We start from the raw sequence: 13046 nt of genomic DNA, 5'->3' as shown, positions 1-13046 counted from the left end.
GCAATTGTTACTCTTCGTCGAATCGGATTTCCAGTAAACAGAGAAATTGATGGGTTGGTAAAGGCAATCGACGAAATAAACGTGAGCAATGTGGACATTGATGAAAATATGCATATTTTTTCTCGTATTGGGGAACAACTGAACGGAACTAGCGCGAAGAACCGCGGGGGAGGATAAAAATAACCATTGACTGGCGCTAACAATAGCGTTTATCGATATAGACCAGATTGAGATTCCCCATATATCAAAGTTGCCAAATACAGGTAAAAAGACAGGAAATTAAAACGAACGGGTTTTGATAAAGGAAAATGAATTTTCCTTCCTTTGTTCTTTTTAATTTTGCTCCGAAATGTATTTGAAATACGCTAAAGTAAGTATTTCACTTGAAAACAGGGTCGCCTCAGTATCTATATAATTTGAAATAGAGAATAAGAATGATAACGAAAATTGCAGTAAACGCGGTCCTCTATGGAACGATATGGAGATCATAAAATATATATTCAAGGCTCGTTTATCGAGTCACCGAGATTTTCCCAGCAGAGATCGTTATTGAAAACCCTTTTCGTGGAAGGAAACTCGTTATCTACCGTCTGGGCGAGCACGAGAAAGGGATGCACAGGATAGTTAAACGGAAGGAAAGGGGCATGTGCGCGGGTGGCTAACACCACCACTCGAAATCGAGTTGAACGATGCATAGCGGGGAGCACGGTGTGCGTGAGCGTCAGACTAATCAATAAGTTTCTCGACTGTCGACTAAACAATGTCTAGCACGCGGCTCGCCGTGGCTCTCAAAGAGATTTTCAGTGGGTTCCTCTCCCATCGACATCATCGCGACGAAAACGAGACGATAAATCGAGAGGCGCTATCGAATCTTCATATGTATGCTCTGCCGGGAAATTGAAATCGAACCTGTCGATCAAAACCACCCACGCAATTGTCTTCCGTATCTTTTCGACGAAATCTATTTCGGGAACAGAGAGATAACATCGGAGAAAATGATAAATTGGATGCGAAATTCGGTGCTGCGAAACACATTTCAAACCCCTCCACCACTTTCAAACTTTTACACGCGTCGTACTCTGTCAGAGATACACAGTTCTCCGGCGTAATAGAGAGTGTGTCCGAGAAAATGGAACATCCAGCGAGCGCGAAGCGTTTTTCCCACAGATATATCATGGCTTTGTATCGGCGTTCCTCTGGGCTGCGCGATCCCAGCCAACTTTTGCTGCGAACTTTTTCGGTCGGATGCAAAACGAGAGCCGCGACGGGCAGATTTGTATCGGACCGAAGGCCGAGCAGAGGTGGTATCGGTCAAGGTCAAGCAATCGATGCTGGAGATACTCGCGGTCCAAATGCTCGCGTTGGCAGCGGGCCCTGGCTCGCGAGCTACGCTCCTGCGAGAACCCTTTTTCTCCGAGCATCCTCGCGAGCCTCGTCGACCAGCCGCTCGAAACCCCTCTCGGTTTCTGTACACTCCCTGTACCGACCGATCTGCAACAGACACTGCGTTGTCTCCTCTGCCCCTCCCTCTTTTCGGTTAGTCTCGCAACTGTCCCACCGTCACAGCTCCAGCAAAAAGCAGCAAGTTAATTTGAAAAGGAATTTCGACTCTCCAAGGACGATCCGCGCCACGAGCTCGCTAGCAGTCGCGGGCGAAGGCAAAACGGCCAAGGTCGAACACTGGGTCGAGACTGAAAATCCCTCTGACCCTGTACAATTATTTGGCGTTGCACTTTGCCCAGCCGTCATTATATCCGTCTGACCATCGTTCCTCTGTTCCTACCCTGCCTGGCTCTCTGGGTTTAAACCAAATGAAAATTCCTATCGAAAGGTGGCTTTTGGCAGAACGATGCAAATGGATGTGTACATAATTGAAACGGTAGCTACCTTTTAGCCTTCTTTATTTCTATGGTTTTTAAGTTACCACGGGCTTCAAGATGGTTGCTTTTTATTTGGAACGTGGTGCCACTAAAGGGTTAAGTTGCTCAGGTTAAATAGGGCACCTTGTGTAAGCGTGGACAGTAGAAGTGTGGAAGAACAGGGCCGGGGCCGGGGATGCGCACAAAACATCCTAAAAAAAGAAACTGAAGTCAAAGAGGTGCAGTAGAAGAGAAAACCGCGTATTCGTGAGGCGAGGTTCATTTTCTGTCGCTTTGATCGCGAGTTTCGACCCAACAATGAGTCAGCAACCGACCACCAGGAAAAACTGGGGCTGTAGTTAAGACGAGAGCGTAAGAGACAAGACGATCACCCACCTCTCCACGCAGCAAATAAAATTTCACGAAGAAATTCGATAGAGTTCGATCGTGGAACCACGAACGCGTTGTAACGAGTCTAATGAATATTCAGGGCGTGTGAAGATCCTCAAGGGGAGCAACACTTTCCGGAAGCCTCGTTGCAACGACGAACGCGGCCGATATCCGAATTTGCACGCTTGTTTGCGCTCCAATTTTCCGAGCTCTCAGCATCGTCAAATTGCACAGCAAACGAATCGAAGCCCATTAACGAGAAAATCCTATCGACAGCTTTTACAACAGAGCAGCCTTTGGAGGATCTATCGAAGCCGCGAGAGAGGCAAAAGAAATTGCGATGTCCTATAAATCGAGGGCAATTGACCCAAAATGCTAGACGAATCGACATCATCATCCGTATATCGAGGCAATGGAATAAATGCTTTTAAATAGTCGTTGCGTGTCGTGGTTTTCAATTGCGAACGCGTGTTTTTTGGAAGAGTAAATAGGAAAAGACGACGTTGACCTCTTGCAACAGTAGCACGATGAATGTCCAGGCCCGCGAGCCAGGGAAAATTGGAAGAAAAGCTAAGGAGAACACAGAAGAAGGAGCGTTCTAGTCGAAGAGAAAAGAGAGGAGTAACCAGTTCTGCCTTGAAGCTTCTCGCGTCAGAGTACATATTTACTGCGCCCCACGCGGATTGCAATTGCAACGACGAAGAAGAGGTGGAAAGATTTTCATCTCTGTGAAAGGTAAACAAGTACCTGCGCCAAAGTATAACAAAATGACAATGCTACATTCTTTTTTCTTAAAAAATCTCTCATCGATCGCGATGAGTCTCAAGATGCGATTCACCTGTGGAGGCACGAGGGAAATTTCATTTTCGCGTAACGCGACAGCGTACCAATTATCCCAAGAATGAAGGAACCTTCGAACATTCTAATTCTAGCGCTTTTTTCCGCTGTTCGGGCCAGCTCAGAGGCGGCGGCAGCTTTTTTTTTCGTTCCTCATTCTCCAGATGCTCGACATCTTTCCTTCCATCGCTCGAATCCGGCTGTTTCACGAGTCTGCTATTTTTCCACGCGGAAGAGAGATTCCAGAAGCGTAGGGACGAGGCAGCATGCAGGCAGCGGTTGGCAGGCGCGAACTCGGATCGAGCAGGGCAGGAAAAACGATCCAAAAAGGATCGAGCCGGTTCGGGGCAACGGTTCTTCCTCCGAGAAGTCGTTCTTCGAGCTCGACGGATCGATCGAGGTCCACCGATGAAACGTCTTGGCAAGTTGGCCAGACGCGGCGGAGTCCGAATTCTCGCGCGTCGATCTGCTCGACGCCCTCGAGAAATGTGGGCTAACCGTGCCACTGGCCCACCCACGCCTTTTTCCCTCTCGTCGATGGAGCAGGTTCCGCGGAAAAGCTGAATGAAGAGGATCCAGAGAGCGCAGCCGCGAGCATCGAGGAATTTCGAACGATCGAGCGGCCCACCCACGCTCGACACTCCACCTTTCCCGACCGCCGCTACGCGCTCGCCTCGGACACGTGATTTCCTCGGGACGGTGTTGATCGCAACGATGGTTGCCATCATCATGATTAATGTCTCGGTCACGAGCGCACATTAGATAATTCGAGGATGGACGAGTTGTCTCCGAAAGCTGCGGTTTAATGAAGGCTGTATGGAGACTGGAGAGACCCCAGTCGATCTTGGCAATCGAAGTACGGGTGCTATCGATTTCTCCGTTTCGAGTTTCAGCGGCTGTGAAATCTATTAGCAATGGGCACGGTGATCGCGCAAAATTTCACCGACGCGCGTTGAAGTGTTCAGGAATCATGGGCCGATCTCTTCTGCCTTTCTTCTGCCTTTCTTCTGCCTTTCTTCTGCCTTTCTTCTGCCTTTCTTCTGCATTTCTTCTGCATTTCCGGCCTAACCGCATTGTAATCGATTCCACGCAGTGCTCTATCCTGTAGAAGCTCACGGTCAGGCTTCTTCGATTCCCGTTACCTACATAACTACGCCACTTTTCGGTTTTGTTCGAGCGGATCCTCGCAAAGTTGGAAACGTAGATATGAAATAAAAATTGCGCCCCGACTGCGATTCGCGAGATAATAGGACAGGCTATTGTCAGTTGCACGAGGCCTCTAGAATTCGTGTCGCGAGAAGGAACGAGGACGGTAAAAAACCCCGCGGAGTTTCGACCCAGCGTCTCTGTAATTTTCTTCTCGACTTTCGAACTGGTTTAACCGGAATTTCATAACTATCCTGGTCTCTTAGAAATTTCAGGTGCAGCTGGGCAACTGATCGGGCAAATTTTCACCGATACGCCCTAGTTTCTATCGTTACCCCTCTGTCGCAAAATTGTGGGATTTTGGAAGGCTGAAGGCTGAAGGCTGAAGGCTGACTCGGGACGAGCCACTAAAGCTTTGAAACACGTTCGAAGACCCCTCGACACGGGTCGGTAAAAATGACGGAAAGGTTCCCTCGTGCACGCGGCTCGCCCTCTCTCCATCCCTTCTCGGTGACAGAAGCAATGGCGGCGGGCATAATCGTTCTCGTGGATACGCGCAGAAATATTCCGTGGCTCGGGCCCCGGAGCGTTGTAATCGGGTGTTTCCTCATCACGGCGCATTGAAGCGGTGTCAGGTCCTCCGCTTCCATGCCCGGGACACGACACCGGACGACAGGACATTGTCCATTATCGTCGTGCCCTCTTCTCCGCGCCTTCGCTCCCTCCGCCTCTGCCTTCTCTTCTCGCGGAGCTCGTGCTGTTCACACGTTTCCCCCAGATTTCTTCTGGCCGAGGGATTCCACTCGGCTCCCCTCGTTTTCACGCCGTTCTGAGCTCCAGCTCCGCTCCGCTCCGCGCCGCGCCGCGCCGCGATTTTCGCGCGTCGCGAATCGGGACGGGAACGAATCAACGGACTTTCTACGCGCTATCGGCGGCCAAGAGAATCGCGTTTCTCTCTCGACGAGAGACGCTTCCCACTGTCGCTTTTCATACCCGAGATTCATACGAAAACGATCAGCCGAGATTCTGATTTCTAATTCGGTACTCCGCGGGCAACTTTCTTTTCCACGATCGTCCCATCCGCGTTTTCCCCACGCGGCGACATTTTCCATCGCCACACGTCCGACTCATTTGCATCTTAATGCGAAGCGACGACCACGCTGCGGGTTCTCGTGACCGAACGCCTTATTTCCACTTCCCTATTCGCTGTTCGTCGATCATTCCACGGAAGGTCATGGTTCAAGGCGGAGCGAACAGTTGCTGGGTTACCGCCGCTCAATTCCACCGTTAAATCGAAACGCTTATCTTCATCTGATTGCGCGCGCGCCCTTATTCGGGGATCACTCGCTGTCCAATTAATTTATTGCAACGCTGCACTGGGAGAATCCCCCTTGATCCTCGGCCGTCTTCCGACCTCGCCAGTGTTAATATCCCGAGGAGACCCTAGAACGCATTTGCGACGGGAATCGAGAAGGGTACGCGAGTCTTTAACGTCGAGAGAAATCTCGTAGAAACTTCAATCGTTCTCACTGGCATAGATCCGACCGAATCGTGTTTCCGCGGGACGACTGCGTGCACCTGACCGTTTTCGTGCGTGTGGAACTCTAATGAAATCGCCAAACGAGATTAGCGAAAAACTGATACCAGCGTATCGTATCATCTGTCTGTTCGAAGCAGGAGAAACCCACTGTTTAGTGAAAAGATTTCTAGCAGGGGCAATTAGAGGATAAAGCACCGTGAAAACAATTAAAGAGTAGACAGAAAATAATTCCATTCTAAATTAGGAACAACGCGCATCCCATAGTAGTGCCTTCAGGCAACACAATGCGCTGGAAAGTGTAGCAAAGACTTTCATTATTATTAGTATGGCAAAGATGCCTGAAGAGACCCTTGAACTAGCCATAGCTTTAGAACGAAGGAAGACGGTTCTTTTGGAGAAACCCCAAGCAACAGCTCGTTCTCCGCCTCTCCGTAACCCAGTTGCTCCTCCTCGAAGGCCCTTTCGCGAAGGTCGCGCGAAGGTCGCGCGAAGGTCGCGCGCATGCCACCCTTCCACGCGGGAAACTTTTGCGACAAGGTTTGCTCTAAGCGAGATCGGACGGGGGAAATTCAGCGGAAGGTCGAGCGGATCGATCGAACGGTCATCTGGAGCTGGAACGCGCTGGGAGGACCAGCCACGAGGAAATAACTAATTACCAACGACTGCTGTCTGATGATTAAACTTATCACCGCGAAAGAAACTCTCGGGGACGTCTAATTAAACGGGCAAAGAAGGGACAGAAGGCGACGCCTATGAGTTGGGATTGCGTCGGGAAAGGGCGGAGCTCGCGGAGGCTCGATATTCTCGCGACACGGAACCGGAAGGAGGGGTTCCATTCTCGGTGAAAAGCAAGGCGTCAGCGAATACCGATCGCGAAATAATAAAATCACCGTGGCGGCTAACGGGCGCCGTTCTGGCACCGATCCAGCCAACTTCCAGCGTTCCCTGCCTCGGTCCACCACGGACGAAGACGCTCCGAAAACTTCGACGAGAGAACAATATACCGCATACGTGACTCATTCTCTGGACTCCAGGCGATCTCGTTTGTCCGTGAAATCGCCGTCGCGCGTCCGTTTCGGTCGGTGCCAACACGGGATTATAGATGTGGACCGATTCGAGCCAGGGACACATTTTTCCTCGCCTCTCCTGCTCTAGACTGTGCTAATCATTTGCTCGTACAGTCTGCCCTTATCGCGCAATTCAACTATGACGTACGCCTCCTACCAGCTCTCTTCCTACTCGTTTCCTTGGCCGATGGGTTTCGTTGCTCGTAACTCAATAGCTGACCAACGCGGTAATGAGTTTCGAAGGAAAATACTGAGACGCGATACGGTATCACTGCTACCAGTATTTCAGTCGATCCTTTGCCCCACCTTCTGCCACTTCATTCTATTCCTAGAGTGTAATTAATCGGAAGCTACCGAGAAAAGAAAGGAACCTACGACCCCAGCGGGCAAACATTTATTCGAGTCCGCTCGTACACGTGTACCACGGGCCTGTTTCGTTCAAATGAATAAATAAAAGTAAAAGGCCATCTCCTTTAAGCCGAGCCACGTTCGTCCGAGTACGCTATATGATCGGAAATGGTTTACGAACCGTTGCTGGAATTTATGTCGCGTGCATCTCGCACACGTGCAGGGAACGTTATGTTCCATTGGCTGAAAGGTGCACGACGTTGTACATAACGTGGCGTAACGCAAATACCGAGGGCTTCGAACTTCGTGGAATACGTATTAAATAGTTAACGAGTACGGGAAGTGCAAGAAGACAAAGAATCAACTAAAATCGTCTTTGTCACCACGACCTGCTTGGCTGCACAATACATAGAGACAAAATATATACCTTTTTGGATGGAGTGTCGGAACTCTAGGAAACATTTCTTTCAACTGCAACCAAGCGCCGGCTACAATTTTTTTGCTGGCGAACGTGAGAAAAAACGTGGGAACCGACAAAAACCATTCGCATCATTCACGCGACTAATTCTTGCAGCGGAGTAACTAAATAATCTTTGGTACAAGGTTGTGAACAAGTTTCTTGCCCTCGGCGGACTTTCGCAAAGTAGAAAAAACTCGTGTTCTCACTTTTTTCTATATACCCGTGTCGCAGAGAGCGACAGCGCACACGTGTGCATGGAATAGAATGAAATAGAACGCGTATCGTCTGTGGATATCGATCAATCGCGAAGGGAGAATAGAACACAATCGAATCGTGTCTGCGAAGGAAGGAGAATCAACAGAGGAAACTATAATCCCATATTTAAGCGGTTCATCGAATTCCCTATTGTCACCGCCGCTGGTTTCCCTGTACTCCACATTGCATACAACTTTTAATTAGACTTAATGAGCAAGCTAAGACAAACGAACAGTTCAGTTAAACAAGCGACGTTTTGCATAAATTGTACTCGGAAAAAACAACGTCGTTGAATAATATACCGATTAGCTAACTGTTGCTTCGCAACACCTAATTAAACGTCAGCTGTTTGTTCATCGACACCTTTCAACACGATTAATAACTACATTTGATAGTTTCTTTCCATTGTTCTACTCCTGGCCCTTTCAGCTGCTGAAAACAACTAGACCAACGTTTAACCCAGACTATTCTTCGAAGAGTTGCAAATCCCTTTCCGCTGAAGAAGACAAAAGACACGGCACTGCAGATAAGTGGTTCCTCGTAAAAGCTTGGACGGACAACTAAGCAAGCTCGAGCTTCCTGGAAGTTTACCACGTTTCTCGGAACGACGAAGGAAAATTCGATTGCTCGGAGAGAACGTTTGGAAGGATCGCCTGGCTTCCAGGAATATTTCCGAATTTCCGGGTTACGGGGTTGCACGCGAAATGGAAAATATCTTGGAGCGCTATGGTTGGCACCCGATGCATAAATACTAAAAGCCTCCTCGTACCTCAGTCGAAGCTGTTTCCTCGTTTTTATCGGACTTCAGAGACTTGAGAAACACTTTACTGCGAAGACGACTGCTGTTTGTTGTCTGCTGTTTCGCATTCATAAAACAGTGATAAACTTCAAAGTTGTCTCGGTAAATGGACGAGCATTCCGTATAATCGAAGCTTCGTAGATTATGCCAGAAAGTTAAATGCACAGTTGAAAGAAGAGTGAGATGACTCATCACAGCTGGTAACGTTATATCAGAAGTTAAAATACAAATTACCGATTCGAGGGAAGCTCGTTCCGAGCTTTCGAAACGTTGAAGGAACTATTAATTTGCACGTTTGACGTGTTTCATTTCTAAGCATTTCACCGAACGTAAAATCCGCGTTGAAACGAGCATCACACGCATTTCCGACCACGAGCTTAATAATTCAACGAACGCGCAAGGTTCTCTGCGTCGAACTTGCTCTTAATTCAATGGCTAGTAAACGGTGCGCGCTAAATAAAAGCAGAATAGGATCCACTTAACAATTATCCAACTTTATTTCATCGTTGAGTACAGCCGCCTCCGACCCCCAATAAACAGAAGAAAGTTGCGCAAAATCTTTTCACGCTACTCGCTCCGAAAAAATGACGTATGAACTAATAGAGATAAATGCACTTCTGAGGAAAGCTAGCAATTACTAACCAAGAAGAAATGATCGCAGAGTTTCCGAAAAGTTTCGTTTCGAAAATCCCCAGATAATGAACAGTTAGCGGCGCAAGTGGCGTGGTTGAAAAAGTTAAGTTGTTACGAGCCGTGGAGGTGTATAGACACGCGATCAGCATTACGTAGCGAAAGGGAAAAAAATCAGCGCGCTAAATATACTACCGACGTCGTTCTTATTTCCGCGCGAGTACGTCCATCTCCCGAGGTCTATGAACGGCGTAAATAAATCAACGTCGCGAAACTTTTCTTTCCCTCGGTGGCGCGCGACAGCTGTTCGCGAAATGTTGGCGAAATGTTGGCGAAAGGCGAAACCATCAAGATCTCCTTAACTTTTCCAACCGAGTTTCGTTCGATCGCGATGAAACGAAAGTAAGCGCGAAGCAGCTGGGGCTCGTTCCGCGTACCTGGTCGAGTGGTCGACGAAAGAACCGCCGTCGAGGAGTCGGAGCTTCGCGAACAGCACCGCGTTCACGAACGGCACCGCGGTCAACTCCTCCAGGTCCACCTCCACCGAGAATTTGTACTTCTTCTTCTTCATCATGAAGGCCATTTCACTGAGACCGGGACACACTTCACTTTGATCGCGTTTCTCGTGCGATGGGCCACTTGCTGCTATCGGTGGCCGTCGTTAAGCTCCAGCTTCGATCAGGCACACGACGCGCGTCAAATTATCAAACGGAATTATCGCGAACCGTCCACTAGCTTCTACCGAAATATTTCCTCTGTGCTGGCACGAGTCAGTCCCAAGACTTCCTTACTCCGATGGCTTTTCGTTTCTCCCTTCCCTCTGATGGGTCGTCGAGGGACGATTCACGAGCCCTGACGAGTCGAGCTCTACGAGCTGGCCGATCTCGAGCGACAGAATTGAATGCTTGCAGCCCCCAGACCAGATCTCCGTCGAAGCCTCGTCGACATCGTTCCTTCGTGATCTTCTTCCAGCTCACAGATGGCAATTACCCTCGCACGCCATCCTCGTCGTCGAAACTGCAAATTAAAGCGATGTTCCGATTACAAAAACTGGCGAACCTCGGACATTTACGTGTTTAATAACATTTCCGTGATAGACCGAGGGTAACCGATGCATAGACTTCCATTAGAGGAATAGAAAAACAGAGACAATCAATCTGCGCGTGCTACGCGTCCCTACTGCGGTCGATGGATGAAAAAAATTGCAGTAGGACGCACCGAGTCGATAACGCGAACGGTGGCTCTTGAAAATGCTAATTACTGCTGGAAATGCGAGTAGGCTAACGAAAACGAACGCTCTCTTCCTGGAATCGAGTTTCAGGCTGTCGAAGTAAATGACCATAGCTACTTACACGACCACTCGACGAACAAATTATTAACGACTCTCAGTCGCTCTTTCACCAATCTCTCGATCATTGATCCATAAAATGTTACCTAGTGTGCGACAGGTGAAAATAGAGTTGAAACTGTACAAGTGCTGAGTAAAGAGAAACAAGATCGTAAAGAGAGTCTTCTGTAGTAGATTCTTCGAAAACCAGAGCAGAGGAATAAATTAAACTCGATCTACCGAAATTAATCCGGAGCTCAAACAGTTGTGTAACCTTGAACGAGCTGAAAACGCAAACGTCGCACGAGATATCTCCAAAGAGGAGGATTGCACTATTACGTTCGAGTATTTAAAAGTAGGGTACATTTATACTGCTCCCAGAGAAGGAGCAGGGATTTTCATTTAGGAAGATAAGATAAAAATTCTAACCATCACTTTCTTCCTTCTATTGTAATACTGTAATCCCTTCTTTTCACGAAATAGATAAACTCGTACGTCAACCTTTCCAATGACTAAAGTTGAAACTTTTTGCAATCAAGATAATACACCGTTCGTTTATCGCTGAGTCATATCGATAACATCAATGAAAAAGATTTTCGATTATTCTCGAATAACACCAAAATGAGTGATTGCCTGTCACCTTCGTTTCCAAATAATCTCTTTTTCCGGTTTTGCAATCGAAAACATTGGGTGTAAAATAAACGAAGAAAAACAGTCGCGAAATACTCGATTCCATTACTGATTCGTCGAATAGTACTTGTTCAACTCGATCAATGAGGCGAATGAAGAAAAAGTAACAAGCAAGAAGTTTTTTAAGTCGATTCTTCTTCAATCGGATTATAGAATTGTGCAAATGTTTCATCTTCGAATGAAATGTGTAACCTTATCCAGATAGTGCTGGACTTACTTTTCTTTCACCTGCTCGATGAAACTCTTACATTTTCACAAACTGACCGTCACGTGTCTGTCCACTCGGCTATACAAGGTGAACAGAGAAACACTGAGCTACAGAAACACAGAAGATACAGAGAGTATGCTCTCGAAAGCACTTGAATAGAAAAAAGAATAAAAGGACGAAAGGTGCGTTTGTTCGACGCTTCCAACGCAACGTGTGAGGTTTCGCGAATAACCTATCACGAAAAATCACGAATCGATGCCACGAGATTTCGGGGTTATTTCGGGCCTAGGCCGAGAAGGAACGTGGCCGGCTAGAAATGACGCGTGAATAATCGCGATGACATTTTCCACCTGACATTGAGCTTTTCTAAAGATAAAATTACTCACGCGGTTTTCAACGCGAACGATACAGTGTTCCTAATTGGTTCGTGTAATCTCTGTCACAAATTCGGAGGGGCACTAATTTTCAAACTAGTAGATAGAAAAAATTCCGTTGACGATACGTTAAGACTCGAACCGTAACTTCGAGGCGAACTTTATCAGCGTGAAATAAAACAACGAACGCGTATCGCGTACTCACGTCGCAATAGAGTACCTACACCTACTTTTACTCTTTTCTAACGCGAAACTGAAACAACAGCCGAAGCAACGCGTCACGTAACGTCAGAACGCTTCTCGATGGTTTCGCGAGTTCTAAAAGGCGCATCGAGAGAACGAAACGCCAAACGCCGCGAGGGCCGAGAAACGGTTCGAGAGGAAGCGATACGATGCTCCACAGAAATACAAAACTATCGTCTCATGATGGCAGGTGCAGGACAATTTCCGCTCTTGACTTTATAACCTCTCCTCTCGCCTCTGCGTTGACGTTTCGTGCCAGCGTACATCCCACGAATCTGTCACGTTTCACTACGAAAACACAAGCCCGAGCTGGCCGAGTTTCACTGCCGCCAGGATCGCGACGAGTCGCGAGATTATTAATGACGAGGGATACGCGACGCCTGCCTCCGAAAAAGATGCAAAGAAAAAAGTCGTGCTCTCTCAATGGTACTCACTCGTCTTCGACTTTGTCTCAGGTGCCGTAGATGCTAGCCGATCTCGCACACTCTCACACTTTTCATGATCACACGCTCACCCCCCCCGTCGGGAAACACGAATTTCTAATGAGTCTCGATGCGAGAACCCGAAAATTTTAGCGGACACAGGAAAAAAACTTCCCCTGGAATCGACGGAACGGAGGTCGTCTGTGAACTGACGCGTTTCGACTCTCGTTCGCTAGCCACTGTCGCGACGCCACCTGTCGACGACTTCCTCAACTATCTTCGGGCAAGGATCCTATTGGTCGAGGAATCGGTGCGCCATGGACGAGACGCCCTTGCTGATTGGTCGATCGCGAGCCGAAAACAACTACTAGCGCGCATCTACGTTTTCTATCGCTAACGCCGAACGACTTCCGCTTTTTCGACACAACTCGTTTCGATTGAAATGGAGAAA

The 13046-nt window shown here is 48.0% G+C and overlaps 1 protein-coding gene across 1 annotated transcript in view; it reads right to left on the bottom strand.

Annotated features, from left to right (window-relative positions):
- The window catches only part of LOC143177760 (uncharacterized), a 35034-nt gene extending 22256 nt beyond the window's left edge, over window positions 1-12778 (bottom strand). The window contains exons 1-2 of the mRNA XM_076375906.1: window positions 12608-12778; window positions 9769-10348 (exon numbers count right to left, since the gene is read on the bottom strand). Of these exons, the coding sequence (XP_076232021.1) occupies window positions 9769-9914 (146 nt within the window). The 5' untranslated portion in view covers window positions 9915-10348; window positions 12608-12778. The remainder of the gene's footprint in view (window positions 1-9768; window positions 10349-12607) is intronic.
- Between the last annotated feature and the right edge of the window lie 268 nt (window positions 12779-13046).

This window comes from Calliopsis andreniformis, chromosome 4 (genome assembly GCF_051401765.1).
Source record: "Calliopsis andreniformis isolate RMS-2024a chromosome 4, iyCalAndr_principal, whole genome shotgun sequence".
NCBI classification, from domain to species: Eukaryota; Metazoa; Arthropoda; class Insecta; order Hymenoptera; family Andrenidae; genus Calliopsis; species Calliopsis andreniformis.
The sequence above is the reverse complement of the archived record's forward strand: the minus strand, read 5'-3'. Positions and strand labels throughout refer to the sequence as shown.